This window comes from Azolla caroliniana, unplaced genomic scaffold, assembly GCF_043228905.1.
Source record: "Azolla caroliniana isolate FFs.n. ecotype wild unplaced genomic scaffold, voAzoCaro1.0.p SCAF_10, whole genome shotgun sequence".
NCBI lineage: Eukaryota > Viridiplantae > Streptophyta > Polypodiopsida > Salviniales > Salviniaceae > Azolla > Azolla caroliniana.
This window is the reverse complement of record NW_028230445.1, coordinates 19118318-19138256: the sequence shown is the minus strand read 5'-3', so window position 1 is coordinate 19138256 and position 19939 is coordinate 19118318. Positions and strand designations below refer to the sequence as shown.

The 19939-nt window shown below is 36.5% G+C and overlaps 2 protein-coding genes across 4 annotated transcripts; both read right to left on the bottom strand.

Moving 5' to 3' along the window:
- Positions 1 to 250: 250 nt before the first annotated feature.
- On the bottom strand, positions 251 to 12252 carry LOC147859386 (putative 3-hydroxyisobutyryl-CoA hydrolase 2). The gene is made up of 13 exons (XM_087326413.1): positions 12049 to 12252; positions 9985 to 10053; positions 9831 to 9894; positions 8616 to 8695; positions 8419 to 8502; positions 8167 to 8251; positions 7894 to 7979; positions 7682 to 7803; positions 2995 to 3055; positions 1417 to 1515; positions 1235 to 1336; positions 815 to 856; positions 251 to 731 (listed from the first exon to the last, which is right to left on the bottom strand). Exons 1-13 carry the CDS (start codon positions 12133 to 12135, stop codon positions 444 to 446), a joined length of 1269 nt encoding a protein of 422 aa, XP_087182539.1. The 5' UTR covers positions 12136 to 12252; the 3' UTR covers positions 251 to 443.
- Positions 12253 to 14330: 2078 nt separating this feature from the next.
- Positions 14331 to 17957, bottom strand: LOC147859385 (pentatricopeptide repeat-containing protein At4g13650-like). Of its 3 annotated transcripts, none has more exons than XR_015530381.1 (2): positions 14759 to 17951; positions 14331 to 14713 (listed from the first exon to the last, which is right to left on the bottom strand). XR_015530381.1 is itself a non-coding variant. In XM_087326084.1 (2 exons), exon 2 carries the CDS (start codon positions 17231 to 17233, stop codon positions 14999 to 15001), a length of 2235 nt encoding a protein of 744 aa, XP_087182210.1. In that variant the 5' UTR covers positions 17234 to 17312; positions 17890 to 17957; the 3' UTR covers positions 14331 to 14998. The 3 variants fall into 3 exon arrangements, 2 of the variants coding, with proteins under 2 accessions (XP_087182210.1, XP_087182209.1); XM_087326084.1 differs by having other exon boundaries at positions 14331 to 17312; positions 17890 to 17957; XM_087326083.1 differs by having other exon boundaries at positions 14331 to 17457; positions 17890 to 17936.
- Between the last annotated feature and the right edge of the window lie 1982 nt (positions 17958 to 19939).

The window sequence follows — 19939 nt, the reverse complement described above, 5'->3', positions numbered from 1 at the left end:
CCATATGCAAGCCACAATCACATCGAGTATTTCCACCATCACCTGAATGCAAGGATGCAATACATAGTGTGCTAATGATGATAAAAATAGTGTACTACCAATCTATAAAATTTATCTTTAGATATTTTGAAACACAACTATTTTTTGAGATATTTTGCACTCAAAATATTGATATTGGGACACAGATTAATCCTAATTATTCAACTAACTTTTTGACAAACATTACTCAAAACCGATAAGAAATTACTAGAATTCCTAACATATTTGGTTTGAATTTCTTAGAACCATTATAATTCATACATTGATTTATTCCTCGTATCAACATGGTCCATGATCTCACATAAGAAAATACATCCCTAGTGAAGAGGGGTATACGAAAAGGCAATTTGCCAAAGAATCTCCAAAGTATTTGGACACTGTATCCAGAGAGCTGAAATATATCACTATCTATTCCTTCTAATGTTTCTCGAGGCCTGTTGGTTTCTTCCACCACCACCACCACCACCACCACCAATGCTCATTGCCCAGTCAAGAATATCATGATCTGGTTCTGTACTGCCTTGACTTAAGGTCTCCATACCAGGTTTCATACTTAACACACTATCTGTTGCATGAGAAATGCCCTCACGTTCCATCAAAGGTAGTGACAACTCATCTACCTCATTCTCAAAAGGTTGGAAATACGCATCAACCATGTCATCACTTACGTTCTCTAAATACGATGGACTCCACTGTTTGTGCCAAAAACAGTCACAATAAGGTGTAATATTGAGCTTACTCCAAAACTAAAGAGTTAAAGAAACTTTCATCTTACCTTTGGGTTATGGTCTTTGTCGATCAGATGTGCTCGTACACCCTGAAGATAATCATTAGTAAGAATAGAAGCCAGATTACATAAGCATCAAATAGAAATGGAAAATAATCATCATAACAACTCGTGCATTAAGCATACAAGAATTATTCCATGTTTGCAATAATCAAACAGAAGGAGAAATCAGAACCATCCATGTGCTTCTGATTCTCAGATATCAAAGATGTATAAAATTTCACATATTATATTAATATCCTTGGTAAAAAAGTGATATCTTAATGGCAAAACATTGAAGCAGTATTCCAGTAAAAGTTGCACGACTATATTGGCATGTTGCCCTTTCCTAATCTCATGAAACAATCATTAGAGATTTATATTTCTTCTCTCTCTTAGAACAGAGGTATATTTGAATAGAGATAATACCTCATAAAAGTCTTTTGAGATATTCCCAGATATGGCTCGACAGCTCATCCTGTACTCCCTTTTAAGGCAAGCTGGAAGAGATTCTTCACGAGCCGCTCGTATCTGTCAAAATATGCATGTAAATAAATACCGAGAACAGATGCAATTGATTTCCAAACAAGTGAGGTTCTTATGGAACATACTGATTTCAGAGCAAGCTTTTGGCTCAGAGGCGATGCTGCTCTCATGTTGTCTAGAACATCTCTATACCATGCATAGTCTGGACCTTCTGCTTCAGCCTCCTGTCATTTTAAATATACAACAATTTAAACCAGATCCTAAGTTTCCAATTCAGTACCCAACGTCAACATCTCCATATCTTGTTTTTTATTTTACACATGGCATGCACCAACCAAAAAGAGTCTCTCAAACACTGACACTTTACTTAGACAGAGAAAACAGAACAAAACTAATAGTGAACTTTTCACATTTCGCAGTAATAGGGAAAAGAGATGGTCATGTCTAGGTGTTTCAATGAGCTTCCACTAATTAAGGATGATAAAAAACAGCAATAAAACAACTCTTTACTAACTTCAGCTGTCACATCTCTTTGTCACTCATCAAACGGACACTTGTAAGATTACACAATAGCACTGTCATGTGGCTGAATTTCTTGGAATTTAACCACTGTCATACGCTTTCTCTACTTCTTTTCAAGGGTCTTTCTGTGTCAAAAGATATGAAACCAATGAAGAAGAAAAGAACCTACAAGGTTAAAATAATTTAATCTGTCATAAACATTCACTATTTTTGAAGGGTCTTTCTGTGTCAAAAGATGGACATGTTGGGGGGATAGCATGACCTTCTTGAGAGGTGGATGTCAACATTGAATGGTCAAGGGCAGAATGGAGCTCTGCACACTGATAGAAGAAATACAAGAAACACTGTATTGCAGCCCACACACGTCTCACTTATGCATCCACTGATGTCCATTAAGTTGAGATATAGCAACCATGAAGCAAAAAAGAACCTACACGACTAATAAAATGCAATCTACTGTTCAATCTAATCAGTAGGTGCAACGTGACATGTTTGAAAATTCGTACATGAAAAAATAAAAAATAACTACAGAAATGCCAAACTTTAAAATACATTGAGACAAATAATACCTCATTCTTCTATTGATGGGTCACTTGAAGTCCAATATAGGCCCATAAATGCATATAAAGTTTATACATATAAATGTATTTATTTAGACAGTTGGATGTTCAGGCATATTTAGCCAGTTGGATGTTCAGGCATATTTAGACAGTTGGACGTTCATAGAAAAACCTACACTCACAGATAACAAGCAATCACAAGTCGTAAATTTGTATAAGAATTGAGTATATCAGCTACTATATTTTAAAAAGATTGTTCACAGAAACCGTTGAAATAAGGAATAATACATAAAAGCACCTTATACAGTCATAACACAACCACACATGAACATTCAAGGGGCTAATGTAAATATCAGGCATGAAACCTCCATCCTTTATAGCTTACATAATCACCATTTATGTGAACTTGATCATAAATCAGATGTTCAACATATCTAGCCAAGGAACTTTAGCCATATCACATCAACATATTCCAATCATACATTTAAAAACAACTCTCAGGTTTTCAACCTCACATGCTACATTACAGTAAAGATTGTGACCTGCATTTTGAATCATCTATGGATAAAGCTGGATTTTAAAATAGCAAGTCCTCTATTAATCATAGATGAGACTACTCACAAGTGCATAGATAATGTCTTCAACCCTATCAAGGGAAAAGCACCTGTTGATGGCTTCTTCCCTATAAGCAAACAAAGAACCAACCCATAAATTATTAAATAAAAGTAATTTCCAAAGGATTTACTTGGAAATATAAAACATCAATTAACATTAATAATCAAGATTGCAGTGCAAAACGTAACCTCTGAAAGGCTTGGTATAGGTAACTGCCAAACAACCATGGTCTGGTCTTGTGTAAAGCATAGGATTTGCATTACATTTTGTAAAAGACATGCTCCAAATATATGCAACTTACAATAAGGACAGTCCAGACTGCTTCAAATCGCACATCAGTGATACTGTATAGAATTTGACCATCAAATATTAGATGCTGAGTGCACAAAAAATAACGCATATGTATGTTCTGCTTTCCCAGTAGGTTTTGGACACAAATGCAAACAGATTGGCACAGGGATGCTATGATCAATTGGAATGAAGTTTTGAAGTTTGTGACCTCTGTTTCCTCCGTTTCCTCTAAAAGGCCAGTTTGAGTTACTATAGTGATGCAGATTTTGGTTTTCAAGTTGGAAAAAGCATCTCCTTAAGCAGCATCTTTTCCTTTATAAAATAGGTTTTGTTTGTCACATAGAAAATAGTTTGTTGTTGAGAAAGTTTTCCAGCAATGTGTTATGGGTCCATACTGATGTCACACAGCTTAATGTAGCACAACTCTCTATTATCTCGCAATTCAGAGTAATCCTGCAATTCAGAGTAAAAATTCCTAGCTAGAGTATTTGTTTGTAGTATGTTCCATAGGCAAATCAGACTCAACCGAATACCATGCCGACACTTCTCCCTTCAAAGCTTATGTGATTCTTGTCGTCTCTTTGTGTAGCTTGGAATCCTTGCTATTTTGGACTATCCAAGACAATCCATAGCTTGGAATAAAGAAGTTAATTAATTAGACATGCAATGCAGCAGCTAAGTGAGAAAACAGCTATTGAATGGGCTTCTTCCAATGTCTGCTCTTGAACATCATGTAGTCGCTGAACAATTTCTAGATGCCTCAATTTAAATTCCTTGATTGAATAGTAAGATATCAAATTTGGGGCAGGCACTACTTTATACGAAAAGAGCATGACACCAGACATCCTTGACGAACGGTCACATGCATGCATTGTGGCATAAAACGATTTGATGCATAAAACATATTGCATATAAATTATACATAGGGAGTAGACAAAGTCTCACAACTGCATATCATACAAATAGGGAGTAGACAAAGTCTCACAACTGCATATCATAACTAAAGAGTCTGATATGAAACCACAAGTTCAATCTCTCGAAAATGCAGGGATCTTAGACTAACTCTCACACAACAAGGGCACTTAGAAGACTTAAGGAAAAACCAGTAGATTAGGAAAAACGAGCTTGCGATTACAAAGATGTAGAATGGTTTATATAACCAATATCTACAGGTAGCTGGAAACCGAACAGTCACCTAACTAGGTTCACACCAAAATTTTCATAGGATAAGTGTAACACAATCACTCATCTCTCTTGTGGAGCCACAATCATTTGTGCAACCACAGTCATTCCATACAATCAACCCACACAAGAATGAGTAGCTATTGATCATGAAGCTTCAATTTGACATCCCATAGATGTTGAGATCATTGCCCACTTCCATGATTCATGAGATCAATTATTACAAACTATTTCATGTTTCTTCTTTCAACTCCCAACTCTCAAGTCTGTCATTGGATGAATTGTGTGGACATTTTCAACCCTAAACAGTGTCAGAAATATCAATATCAAAGCTTCCAAACTTCGATTTTTTAAATACATAGCTATTTCAAACTTTTGAGGTATTTCCTATGTGTTGTCTTCATTCCATGTGCCTAGATTGTACTTAATATTCCTGAAGCCTCACAATTTCTTTGAGCTTCTTAAATGTTACAAAAAAATCTAGAAAATTCCTAAGAAATTCCAAATGGCACAAACAGATCATGAAGATAACTGGCTAGATAGAGACTTGACACAGTGAGCAAATCATAGAGGAGAAAACATCATTCAGCAGCAGGGATACTCCCCATATATTCCTCATTGAAGATTAGCTCTTCGCCTAGGCATTTCCAAAGCGAAAATGCACACTCCAAGGAGGTGCATCTAGATAGAACTACAAATATCTCCTTTTGTTGACCGTCGGGTCGTCACAAAGAGTGCGAGCAGCTTAGCACAACGATGTAGATGGCGTGAGAAGAGGAAGAAAAGAGATGAGGAGAAGAGATTAAGAGTTGAGGTAAGTGAAATTAAGGTGAGAGTGAGAGTAGAGGTGGAACAAGAGTGAAAGAGAGGGGGAGAGTAACTGAGACAGAAAGAGAGAGTGAGAGAGAGAAAAAAACTTGAGAAATGTTCATTAACAAAAAAGACCTTATGCAAACTAGTTTCGCTTGATTAGGAGCTCATCAGTGCAAAGGTCATGTACATCATAGTTAAGGAGTATATATAGACAAAGGGCGAGAGGGGGCGAGAAAAGATAAAGTTGGGTATAGTGAATGGGAGAGGGGGGAAGGCGATAGAATGTAGTAGGGGTGGGTAGTATGATTGATAGTGTATTAAGTGGTGGATATATTATTAAAATTGGGGATTGGGAGGGGATCTAGAGACTTTGGTTTTGACTAAGAGTGCATGGATGGATTTGGATTTAGTCCAACAAATGACAGGTCTTGGTAGGCTACCTAGTTTGGGGTCTAGGAGAAGGTCGGTGTATAGTTCCTTTAAGAGTCTATAGATACCTAGTTTAAGGGTATTTTTGTGAGGTTTATTGTATAGGATTGCTTTTCTAAGTGTGAAAGGGATTTTTTTATCATTTTTAAAATAAAGGAGAGGGGGTAACCTCTATTAAATAGTCTACGAAAGAAAAGTTTTTTCATGTTACGGTATCGTGCTATAGTGCTTTTTCTAACTAAGTATCTCCTAAGTTCAGTAGTGATAAAGTGGTTTTAAGTATGAAGGGGGTGGTCGGAAAAGAAGGGTAGGTATTGGTATGAGTTTTGACTTTTTTGGTAATAATTAAAAGTTAAAGAAGAGTCATCTAACATGACCCAAAGATCCAAAAATGGTAGTGTGGAGGGAGAGGTTTGGATGGAAAGTTTAATACATTGGTTAGCATTAGAGCTATGAAAGTCTAAATAATCAAGGATTTGTGTCTTAGTGCCTGTCCAAATGCCAAAGGCATCATCTACATATCTTCTAAATAAATAGAGGTTTGGGTGTAATGGCTAAGAGTTTTCTAGGTAGGCTAGGAAGAAGCAAGCGTATACAATAGAAGAAATTGCTCCCCATAGTTGTTGTGCCTTTGATTTGTTGGTAGTAGTATTATCAAACAAGAGGAAGTGGTATTCAAGGACAAGTGCACTAAGTGTGTAGATTTAAAAGGTTTTAGAGGAGGTGAAGTGAGGGGCAGTGATTTTATGTAGGGTTTCTAAACCTAATTTACAGGGGATACTAGGGTAGAGTGCTTCTATATCAATTGTAAAGATAAAGCTATTACGGGGTGGATGGAGGTTTTCTAGGGTTTGTATAAGTGTGTGGGATCATTGAGGTATTGTTTGTGTAGGCAAAGGATGGGTAGTTGCTGGTGGTGGAGCCATTTAGAAGTTTGTTCGAAGATGGAGTTATTATAAGAACATATTGGTCTAAAACTAATAGGATTTTTGTGTAATTTAGAAGGAAATAAATATCACATATTTTATAGCCTTTAGGGGGTTTGTGTAAAATAAAATTGGCTTCTGTGTGTGGCTTCTTTCTAGCACATCTAGAAAACTCACAACCTAGACACCCCAACCTCTACTTTTTACTAGGTACATCGATGATGTCTTTGGCATATGGACATGCACTGAAGCACAACTCCTCAATTATCTAGGTTTCTATAGCCAACCAATGTATCAAATTAATTGTCCAAACCTTTCCCACCCCTGTACTATTTTTGGATCTTTGGGTCAATCTAGATCGCTCATCCTTCACTTTTAATTGCTTCCAAAAAACCCAAAAACTCATACCAATATAACATGAAAAAACTTTTCTTTCATCGATTATGTAATAGAGGTTACCCCCCCTCCATTTTACGAAATTACAAATAAGTCCGTTTTAGACTTAGAAAAACCCTATTGTATAATAATAAACCTAAAACCACCCTTACCCCTACCATATTCAAACTTCGTTATTCTAGAAATACCCCTAGACTAGGTATCCATAAAACTCCTAAAAAATCTACATAATGACCTTCTTTTAAACCCCGAACTAGCTAGCTTATCTAGACCTTTCATTTGTTGGACTAAATCTAAATCCATCCATGCACTCTTAGTCAACACTAAATTCTCTAGATCCCCCCCATATCCCTTTTTTAAATAGTTATACCCCCTCTTGACACACTTTTCAATCATACTTAACCAACCCCCCTCTGCCCTTTTCACTCATTACATCCCACATCCATCATTATCCTCACCACTCTCCCCGTCTCTTACCTAAACCCGAAACCCTATTTATATATTTTGATTGAATGCATTCTACTTTTTTCTTACGTATTTTTGCAATAAATTTATTAATCCTCCTATATCATTAAAATATTCATGAATTATGGATCACCACCACAGATATATTCACTATTCTATGTTTATAATGTATTGATAAAAAGCCTGTATACCTATGCAAGAAACTATCTGGATCCACTTCTATTCCATCTTCAAAACCCTCGAGAATGTGTTCCACAATCTCTTCATCAGTAGTGTCCAGTGAATGCAATTGATGCATTATTTCTGGTATTCTCTGTAGGGGACATATTGGTAACCAAATAATTCAATCAATATAGAAAGGAGAAAACATTCTCTGCTGAGATGATACAAGGAATACCCTGACCTTGCTATCGATTGGGCTCCTTACAAGGCTAGTCATTATCATGTCAGTTAAGTCCAACCTTTCACCAGTCAAGGCAAGATATTCTCCTGGGCATAAACTCTGATTCAGTCTTTTGCGCATATAAAATAACCATCACATTAGCAAGCACATTGTAATAGGAATCAAATGCCATATTCATACTAGCCAGTTAAACCCAACAAGTGCATCCTCTATCATAAGACTATAACCCCATCCTCACAAAATAAAATACCCCAAATGCTGAGAAGATCTCACCAAAGGACCCTTTCAAACATGATAATATGAAGGAGCTTCCAGCATCTGGATGAAAACCCATCCGTGTCTCAAGAGAAGCAAAAGCCTGCAATAAGCAACAGTCAACCAAAGGCACTGATTCCTTAATTAAAGTTTTTAATGGAATGATTGAGCATTGCATGCATCTTAAGGTTACTGTGCAAAAGCGAGTAAAGAAATCAGTCATCATATAAATGTGCTCATAAAGGTAAAAAGAGAGCAAGAAATTATTACAGCTTTCTCTGTTGCTAACTGAAACTGTGAAAACGATGTCAATGCACAAGCTCCTCCAACAGCAAGTCCATCCACAACAGAGACCTACCAAAATAAGCAATGCCAGAAATCTGTGTGTATCTATACAATCTAAGTGTTTAATCTAATGGAACGAGGAAAAGCAAGCATTGAGTAACTTATTCATTGCTCAAGTTTACCTGCATCTTCTTGTATGTTCCCATTGTATAGTTCAATTTATACAGCTCTCTGAAGAATTCTCGGCAGGTTTCAAATTTCCCTGCAGATCTTAGATCAACATTTAACCAAACCAAATACAGAAATTACATAAAAAATTAGAACAACCATCGCGCAGTTCTTAGCAAAATATTTCATGCACTGGATACTCAGGTCCATTCAAGATGCCAACTCCTGAAGTGATGAAACATTTCTGTTTAGTGTGATGACCCTTACATATATACACTCACATGCAAACATGGTTCATATGCCAAATTCATGGCCGTTCATACACATGTATACATCTATATGGATGCAGTGTATACGCAGAAGCTCATTGCTAGGGAGAAGAAAGACAAGTGATAAGGACAATGAAATATTATGACACATAAATGGGAGACTTATGGTGGACAATAGCAGATCATGGTTTGGGGACACTGACAACACGACACTAGGGCCATCTGTATCTGTCTTATATTCTCAAAGACTGTTTATCAGGAGATTTTGTGACTTGGCGACCTCACTTTGTCAGATTCTGAGTAGAGGGGAAAGCAACCCCTGCCCTTATTGTCCATAAGTCTCTGATTACAGATAACACCAAGCAGCATTTCAGATACCTTCAATTTCCCCAAAAATTCATGGCTGGTATCTTAATGAAGTGATGTTGAAAGAATTTACTCGGCTAAATATATTTGAGGTGAGACAGAAGGAATAATCACTCTATATGTTTTATTTTCCTCGACTACACATAGAACCATTGGTTTCTCCTAGTGATCAATCAATGCTCTTATGTTAAACAGGATGGCCATTCACAATTCTTAGATAAGGCTGATGTAACTAGTAATCGAAAGCTGCAAACCAAGACAGTGGCAAAGATGACACATCCAATATTCACAAATCAGTTAAACAAGAACCTCACAATGAAAATCTTCGAAACTCATAGTTTGGATACATTTTGATGTCCCTGGGTTGAAAATGATAACATTACCCTTATAAAAGACAATGCTTTCTTTGGTAATTTTCTATTTTCTAGGAATTTCTGTAAAATAAACCTGATATTTTGATTGTAGCTGCTTGAAAAATATATCATCCAAACTACTAGAATTTGTTGGTCTTCTAATCCATATTTATATATCTCTTTTGCGAGTAAATTGGAAAGATCTTAAAGATAACAGCTTAAAAACTAAAAGATCTGGTACCTTCTAAGCCATTTTTATACAGCTCTTTTGCATCTGCTCCTGAAGAGAAGCTTCCACCTGAACCCTTCTCGATAGGAAATTTGTGCAGAAACATTCAGAAACACAAAGCACGGATACATAGTATCTGATCAGACTAAGCAAGCACAGAACTCACTTGAAGAATAACCATGTTGACACCATCCTCATGCTCCCATTTATCATAAAATTTCCTTAGCCGAGTAACCTAAAAATACATGAGCAAAAACACTATATAAAAATCGTTGTTCGTTTATCTTTGAAAAAATAAATGTCCTCTGATTTGATCATATGTTACATCACTTAAAGCACCATATTATTTTTACGAATTAGGGTTTTAGTATCTTTGAACAAAACAAATAGTCTCTGACCTAAAAACACATTATATGATAAAAAACAACAGGCAATATTTTTCATGATTTAGGCTTTGTTTGTTAGAAATATTGAGAATCAATTAGGTAGGTATATAGAGTTACAACCACAGAGATCGACATATGAAAACAAAACTTCTATTACATATGAGAGTAGCTCACAATGGTAGTTCACCGATGCGCTCACACGTTAGAGGTTAGATGGGATCTGGACCAGCTCACTAAATTAGTGGGACTGATGATCAATCCAACCACTGTGTAAGAAAGTGGATTATGTTCTATGTTTGGTCTGAGTATAACATTAAATTTGCAAGTCAGTTGATAGTCGTGGAGATATTCCTTTTCTGTCAACTCACTTGTCATTTAATATGACCCAACTCCCTAGATACAGGCTAGTGCTAGATAGTACTTATCTTGAAGTCAATGGCACATACTTCAAGACTTAAGTACATCGTAACTTGCCCACAAAATATACTAGTTGAATTGATTAGCCAATCCTATTACCTATTTCGCTCTTTCCTAAATCCATTGTGTCCTACGCATCTACGATTTCCTAGATTAACACCTTATCGACCCATATGGTCGAGTTGCACACTAGCCGCTCCTCATTTGGGGCGCTATCACAAAATGTGCACTCTAAGAGCACATATGGGGATAGATTTACAACTTGGGGCTTATCATTGATTATATTTAACATTGTTTGTCTTTGAAAAGGCAAATATGGCCCTCTGACAAGGTTTTATTTACCTTTGAAAAAATTAGATGAACCTTCAATTATGTTTGAAGAAAGAAATAGTCTACAGAAATTGCATATCATAATATTTATATAATTATAAGGATTTTTCAGTTTTGAAGAAAAGAAACAGCCCTCTGATTTGAATATAGAGAATCAGTAGAAAAGTTGCCGCCTGAAAAAGCCTTGACTCTCCCTGAAAAGGAGGTGACCCAGTTGGACCTTCCAGAAAAGCTACCTTGTTATGATGACTTCATCTTTGGAGATCGGAATCAGAGTTTGATTGGGTTGAGAAAATACTTTCTGAAACTTTGCACACTAAATTGATATATATGTTTGAAAGGCAGAATGTTAAGGTTTCATTATCTTTGAACATACAAAATGGGCCTCTGATTAGAGCTTCTTTAAGTTTGAAGAGAAGATAAAACAGTTCTCTAACTACGGTTCACGTCAGTTTCAAGGAAGAAAATAATGTCTCATAATATTAGCAATAACACCCCATCTTGTATTGACTTAGGGTTCATTTGTCTTTAAAAAATTACATCAATTAGGGTTTGTTTATCTTCACCTAAACATGCATTACGTCAACAAAAACATCACCTCTTTTTCAATAACTTATGGTTCTATTTAAAGTTGAAAATATGAAATTTTCCTATGACCTTAAAACATGTTAAGAATTAGGGTTTATCTTTGGAAAACAAAAATGATCTCAACCTAAAACTCATTTAATTAGCATGTTTAACATACTATTTTATAAGAATGAGGATTTTTTTATCTCTAGAAAATAGACATTGTGTCCAAACCCAGACCAACGCAGTTTAAATAAGATTTAGGTCTTTTTACTGAAGTAAAATGCATCTGACCTAAAAACACCATCTTCTTTTATGTGAGTTAGCTTTTATTTAGTTTTGAGAAAAGCAACGGAGTTTGACTTTGAAATTCATATGGATGACCTAAATCCTAAGCTCTTGAAAAAACAAACCATTTGAGGGTTTCATTATCTTGGAGAAAATATGATGGACACCTCCGATTAAGGATTTTGTGTTTTACAGGTTTGAAAGAAATGAAATAGAGAGACGGAGAGTTTTGAAAAACATACCATGGAAGATGTGAGAGCATTGCTACGTTTGGGGTTGCTTAGAGTTGCAACACGAGAGCTCAGGCCACGACTGATCAACACGTTCATGCTTGATCGAAACCCTGAAGAATTTGAAGAAGGAGAAGAAGAAGAAGCAATATGCAGAAAAGACCGTGGGGAAAATCTTTACCCTAAAACCCTAAACACTCGAGAAGAAATTAATAACTAGTTATTGTTTTTCTTAAATTAATTATTTAAGGTACTATGGTTTCTTAAGAAGCAAAATTAATAATATGTAGACATATATATAAATTTAATACTGAAGAAATTACTTGGTGAATCACGGGGTCTCTATGCGGCAAGGATCAATGTTTCTCTCATCATCTCGACAGCCCTCTACCGACCGATATGTTCTCTCACGATCTCTCGAGAACCCTCAATATAACCTCTTTCTTGTCTTTGGTTTTCACACTCAGATACTCCCATAGACGCGAACGTCCTCGAAAATGGGTCATTGATGAATCTATAACCTTGTATCTAACTGTTCTCTCGTCATCGAGAGAGAGAGAGAGAGAGAGAGAGAGAGAGAGAGAGAGAGAGCCCTCTGTATAACTGTGTTTTGTTCCACACTCTACTCCCATATACATGAATGTCCTCGAAAACGGATCATCGATGAATCTGCAGCCTTGTCTCTATTCGATCACCCAAGCAATGTTCGGTTCGTTGCCTCTAGGTGCCCTCCATAAACCTCTTGTCATGTTTCGTTCCACACTCATTCCCACAGAAAGCATGTCTGCAACAAACTTGTCATTGGGTACGATTCATCAAAGCTATGTCATTATTCTTGCTTCATTTAGTTATCATTGGTCATACCATTACTCAACAAATTCTATCCATGGTTCTTTTTGCTTGGCTTGACATGACACATTACACTTTACTAGAGGAAACTCAAATGTACCACACGTGTGGTGATGAACCACTCTACACTCACCAATGACAAGCATGTTGTCGTAGTTTTCTCTTCATTTAAGCACACGCCATTTAGATGGGTAAAGTGACGGATGTATATATGAGAGTGATTCAAGCATCATAACAACCTCTATCAATACACAATCAATTAGACTGTGAAGTTAAAAGTTAGGTTCATTTCCTGTTATATAGAATGGCAAACCATAGAATCTCAAGACGACTCGGGAGGCTTCCTTGTCATGATGTGAATCAAAGACTTCAAGGAATACTAGAAGAAATGTGTGAACTTGTGGAAAAACCTAGAGTTTGTCAACATGGAGGAGTGAAGGACACTAAGAGATTGTTTTAAATTGGGATCAACTTGTATTTCAAGGTTGAGGATAGTATGAGAGAATTTAGTGATGTTTACAATGCAACACTGTTACTATGTGCATCACTATTATATTCAACAAATCAAGTACTTACAATTGTATTCAAATCCAATAGTTATGGAAATAAACTGAGGGTATGATGGAGCTAGCCAATGCGGTCACCACCTTTCACGTTATACCCCGAATCACATTGACGCCTTTGTCATCATAATAGACCTACAATAACAACATTGCCCATGAATTAAATTTTCTATGGGACCTAACTTGTGGAGAATTATGATATTTGATTTTGTCCAAATTGGGGGTTGTTATTGAACATCTTTTGATGGGTAGTATAGCTTAAATAATCTTAATATCCAATTCTATTTTAAATTTGTTGTAGTAGAGTTCGTGAGTGGTGTGTCAGAACCACCAGGTTATGAATGTGGAAAGTTTGTAAAGGAAAAGGAGAGAGATATAGAGTAGGATTAAAGATGAAGAATGAAGACAATATATGATAAAAGCATGTTCTATTTTAATTGGGATCACAAGATTTTATTTACCAAAGTTATTCCATCGTAAAGATGACACCATATCTCTACCAAACTTGACTTGAACCCTTGACTTCAAATTTGAGAGATGCAAAACCTTTCTCGATGAGCAAGGTTCATTGATTGATTGTTAGATTATTGTATTTTCATTTATTTCTAGATGCTTCGATTCCTTCTCCTTAAATAGGTGTTCGAATAAGAGTGCACGTATGAGTGCATGTGATGTGTGATTGCCACTTGTTGCACTGTGTGTTAATGCGTGATACATGAAATCCGTATGCACTCTAAACACAAGTGAGCTCTACTAGAGGTTCCTAACACCTTAATGTATTGGGGTACCGGGTAGACCAAGTCGGGGAATGTTGCTGATAAGTGGGCACATGTAGGGACAATACATGGATTGGTTATCTACATAGACATTAGAGTAACCATGTGCTATTATGTTATAGCAGCAAATTAATTTGAAATGATGTTGTAACAGGAAACGAGCATTGTTATGCTTGCAATGCACCATACATTTCCTCGTAATAATGGTTTGTAGGATTCCGCCTCATATCGAGGTTTCCTAATCATTAACCTAACGTATTACCGGAAAAAGGACATAGTAGATAAACAAAGTATCTACATTGGCCACAAACTAAGGAAGGAAAGCTCTTGTAGCTAAGCACGTGCTTATGTACATGCATTTTTATAATGTTACATTCTTTGCAAACTGGGTAATGTGTACGAGAGCATTCTCGATCCCCCCCTATGTTAGGAGTGTAAGTAGATGATATTCACCTCCCAATCATCGGCTTTTATAGCATCACGCAGTCCCTGTAATAATAGAATAGTTTGCTTACCAGAAAAGTAGATGAGAACCATCCACCTTAATAGCATAACCTTGCCTTTGTAATCCAATTGCTCCTACTTTCATTGCTTGGGCTATTTGATGTTTATTGGTGTTCATAGATCACCCCTGAAACTCTACACCAGTGACCCTGTTGTCATCTACCATGTATACCAGGTGTCATAACAAACATTATAGAATTTGTATGGTTCTTTATAATCAAACATATCTTTGGTCACCTCCATTTCACCTTTGATCCAATTGCTTCCAATTCATGCAATCTTGCTTGTGCATATGTTTGACATCAAGACAAATGCTGAACGGCTTCTGCACTCTGAGGTCATTGTGTGTTCAAATGCTTCCTTACCAAGATCTACATCACCCCAGTTTTGGCATGAGCTTAATACAATATTCCACGTAACTTGATCTGGCTGCAACGACATATTTTCAACCATCAGCACCGCTTCTTTTATTCTTCCTGCTCGGCATAGAAGATCAACGATGCAATTATAATGTTTAATTGTCGGTGTAATGTCATAGATTTTGCTCATTGTCTCAAAATACTCTTGGCCCTTGCATAGAGAGCCTGTCCGGCAACATGCATTAAGAACAGAAAGAAAGGTTATGTCATCTGGGCGTACACCTTCACTTCTCATCCTTTCGAAAAGCTCTAAAACCATTATATTCTCTCCTCGGCATGTATATCCTGAAAGGAGCGCATTCCATGTGACAATATGCTGAGTCGGCATTTCATCAAATACATCTTGGGCATCTACCATACTTCCACATTTTCCATACATATCAATTAGTGCAGTAGATACATACAGGCATTCAATAGATGCTATCGGAACAAAGGGATCATTCACATAGCCTTCTTCTACAACCTCAGCATGCACTTCTCTACCCTTTTCTATTGACCCGATAGCTCCACAGGCTTTCAGTTTGCTAATAAATGTTGCACCATTTGGAATGAAGCCATTCATTTTCATGTGATTATAACAATCCACTGCTTCATTGCCTAGCCCATTTTCTGCATAAGCTGTAATCATTGCATTCCATGAGACAATATCATGTGCCGACAACTTATCAAACACATCTCGTGCTTCTTCAATAAAGCCAAAATTACCATACATATCAACCAATGTGTTTCCAATGAAGGGATCTTTTTCCAAACCTGTTGCAACTATCTGTGTATGAATATGCTGACCCTTGCATATAGAAAAGATGTTGCTACATGCTTTTAGACAATGAGTAAAAGTGCATGAATTTGGAGCTTCACCTTCACATTGCATGAGCTCTAGAGCAAGGAGGGCTTCTTCACTAGGCCCATGCTCAGCATAGCCAGAAATCAATGCATTCCATGAAGCTATATCATGTGCGTGTAGAGAAGCAAACACTTCTTGGGCTTCTTCAACCCATCCGAATTTGGCATACATATATACAAAGGCACTTCCGATATATGTTGAGATTTCAAGATCTTGCCTGATTATCTCAGTGTGTAATTGTTGACCCATTTCTATAGCTCCTAAATTTCCACAAGCTTTCAAGCAGCTATAGAATGTTATGCTATCTGGCTGGAGATCAGTCTCGGAATTTAGTTTAACAAAACAATCTAGAGCTTCATGGCTGAAGCCATAGTCTGCATATCCTGAAATTAAAGCATTCCATGTCACCATGTCTTTCACTGGCAATTTATCAAATATACATTGTACCTCTTCAACCAACCCAAAACCTGCAAACATGTCCACTAATGTATTTCCGACGAATTTATTCCCATCAAAACCTTTTTTTATAGCCTCATTGAATATTCTTTGTCCCTTCTTTAAATCATGTATGGAAGAACAAGCTTTCAAGGTGGAGACAATAGTGATCTCACTTGGGGATAGACCTTCTGACTCCAATTTTTCCAAGCACAAAAGGGCTTCTCTGCCTAGCCCATGGTTTACATATCCAGAAATCAGCACGTTCCACATTGCGATATCTCTTATGAGAATCTCATCAAACACTTCTTGTGCTTCTTCAAGGAAACCTGAGGTTACATACATATCCATGAGACTACTTGCCACAAAGATATCAGCATCATACCCTTCTTTGACAACATGACCATGAACGTCCATGCCTATGTCTATGCATCCAAATTTATTGCAACCTTTCAATAAGCAAAGGGAGGTATATACGGAAGGATCTACACATTCTTCTTCCATTTTCATGTGTAGGTTAAAGGCATAGTGTAAGTTCCCACATCCTACATACCCATCAATGAGAGATGTCCATGAATGCTCATTCGGGCATCTAAGCCTTTTGAATATTTGTTGAGCACGTGATAAGCTTCCACATTTCACAAACAATGGGACAAGGTAGTTCTCTAGGGATATGTGTGTATCAAGACCTCGGCTGCACATGTGAACATAGACACAATCGGCATTCCTTAAGTCTTCATTTCTTCTATGCTCATTCAGAATGCAGATGTATTTGTCCACTATATCTACACGACAGAGCTCTGCCATAATTGATTGAAAACAGAGCCCTTTTGAACTAAAGATGCACAAGTACTTGAATATCCAAGCGGATCTCCTTCACACATTTCTGCCAATAGTGAATGAATTGAATGTATATGCGTTGGATATCACTATCATCTCTTCCAGTTAACTCATCCAAAATTGTGTTGTTTAATTTAATCTAGCCCTCTTAACATCTATATGTTGAGAGTGATGTAACTCGATTAAATGAACTGAATTTAGTACATATCATAAGCATTTCTTCCAGATCAATATCTTTACCATGATGTACACATAAATATATGAATGTGATTCATTAACTGAATTGTATTACAAATAATTATCATCTCTCCTACTGCCCTATCCTTACCATGATGAACAGATGCAAAGTTACTGCAGTTTTACTCTTATCTCTTACATACCTGTATGAAAATAGTTTAAGATTGACTGAAAGTGAATGTATTAAAAGTCACAAGCATCTCTTCCGGCAATAGGCTCTGTTGTGTACATGGAAATACATCTCACGACTCCCTTCCGATTAAATGTACACCATAACCATTTCACATATTACAAATCTTGTGTGGTTGTGTTTTAATCTAACATCATACATATGCATCCATACGTTGAGAATGTATCAAGTTCGAATTAGAAATCAATCTGCATACCTGGATCAATCCGTGTGCAAACCACGAAGAGAGCACTAGATGATCACGTGCGCGCTATATATATATATATATATATATATATACATATATGAGAGAAACAGAGTGAGAGTGAGAGATAGAGATAGAGAGTGTGTTATCGAATCAGGTCCAAAATACCCCTAAAGTTTTTTTTATTCCCCGTATACCCCTGGTCAATAAAGCTATCACAAATAATTGGTAATAAAAAAAGTGGGATCCTTGTTGACCCCCGTAAAGGCATTTCGGGAAATTAAGAAAATATAGGGGCCTTCCATGAATTTAAAGGAAATATGTGCGATGGGGAGGAGATGAACACTTGTATATTGGGGAGTCTCTCTTGTGTGTAAATTCACATTAGATCATTTCAAGGTTTTGCAAAGTTGAGGTTGTTGTTTTATGTCTCCAAATTATCGCAATACATTGAGGAGGAAATGATGTTATTGCCCTTTGGAATGTGAACTACAAACCTACCTATCGATATTCTATGATAAACAAGTTTTTTTTTTTTTTTTTTTTTGAGAAAATATCCTCCATTGGTATTGAAATTAAAGTGGCCAGAGGCAATATACAAAATATAGTCCAATAGTCCAATCTTTCTAGGTAAAGATAGTTACATTTTGCACACCCTCAAGTTGCATTCTCTCATAAAGCTTGAGAGCTTCATCACCATTACCATGCTCAACATATCTTGATATTAACATATTCCATGTTACTATGTTCTAAGCTGGAAGGTTGTCAAATACTTATTGTGCTTTGACAATTATGCCATATTTTACATACATATCCAATAAAGCAGTGCCGATAACTAGATCTCTTTCTAAAATTCCCTCTTTGGCAATGACAACATGTATTTCTATCAGCAGTTTGCATGCTTCCACAAACTTTCAACATGGAAACAAATGCTATAGCATTAGGATCAACAAGTATAATTATTAAGTCCAAAAACTTGATGCATTTTGTACACTTCTTCTATCATTTGTGAGTAAGTGTGATTAAAACAACTATTATGTTGCAAATATTGTCCCTTCACCGCTCAAATAACCCAAGCAAAGACAAATATTTGTATCCATAATCTTAACAAGCATTACATGCTAACACATGAAACCGTCACTTTTATAAATTGTGTAAAAGTCTTCAAATATGCTCAACAAGCAAAGGGATTGCTTATAATTAAAATCGTGACCAAATTTTATGTCTTGAGAAGTAAATACATTGTGATTGCATTGCTGAATGTTCGAACAACAATGCTTCAAGTTAGTTGGGTATGCAACAATCAAGGTAGCACCGTTTTAGATATAGGGGATGACATAAAATGTCCTCCTTGATGTCTTGATAAAATCGACATTACTCCATTGTAACGTTGACTAAAATATCGCCTCTCCATAATTGGATACAATCAACAATAACATCTAGCTTCAAAAACCAATAAGTTAGCATTACAAGTAAACTTTGAGCCTTAACATCACAACTAGGCATTCCATCAAATTGATCATACCCCTACTTAAATTGAATATTATCTCAAAGTTCACAATAACGATGGCATTAAGATGCCCTCTCTTTATTCGAGTTTCAGTATTAGTTTACACGCACAGATGGCCAATCCATTTCATGTTGTGTAAACCCTAAACCCAATAATGTAGCCATTGAGATTCTTCACATGTAAAAGCACCCTACCTCATTTCATCATCTTCTAGTATATTATGCATCACTGTGTGGATATAGGTTCGATTCACACCCATGCACCTCTTGACTAAAAGGAGTGACATGCAAGGCAGAGGAGGAGATAGGTTCAAGTCGGATCGACCGAGGCATTCCCATTGACTCGTGAGTGGGACTCCCCTCCATGCAAGAAAACAGAACAAAGATGCCACACGTAAATAATTAATACAAGATGCAACTTGCAGGAATATAATTTGAGGGTTTGTTTTTGGATTATTATTATTATTAATTTTGAGGGTTTGTTTCTATAACTAATGGAAGGAGTTTTGTTTGTTGGCAAATAAAAAATAAAAAAATAAAATTGAGGGTGTTT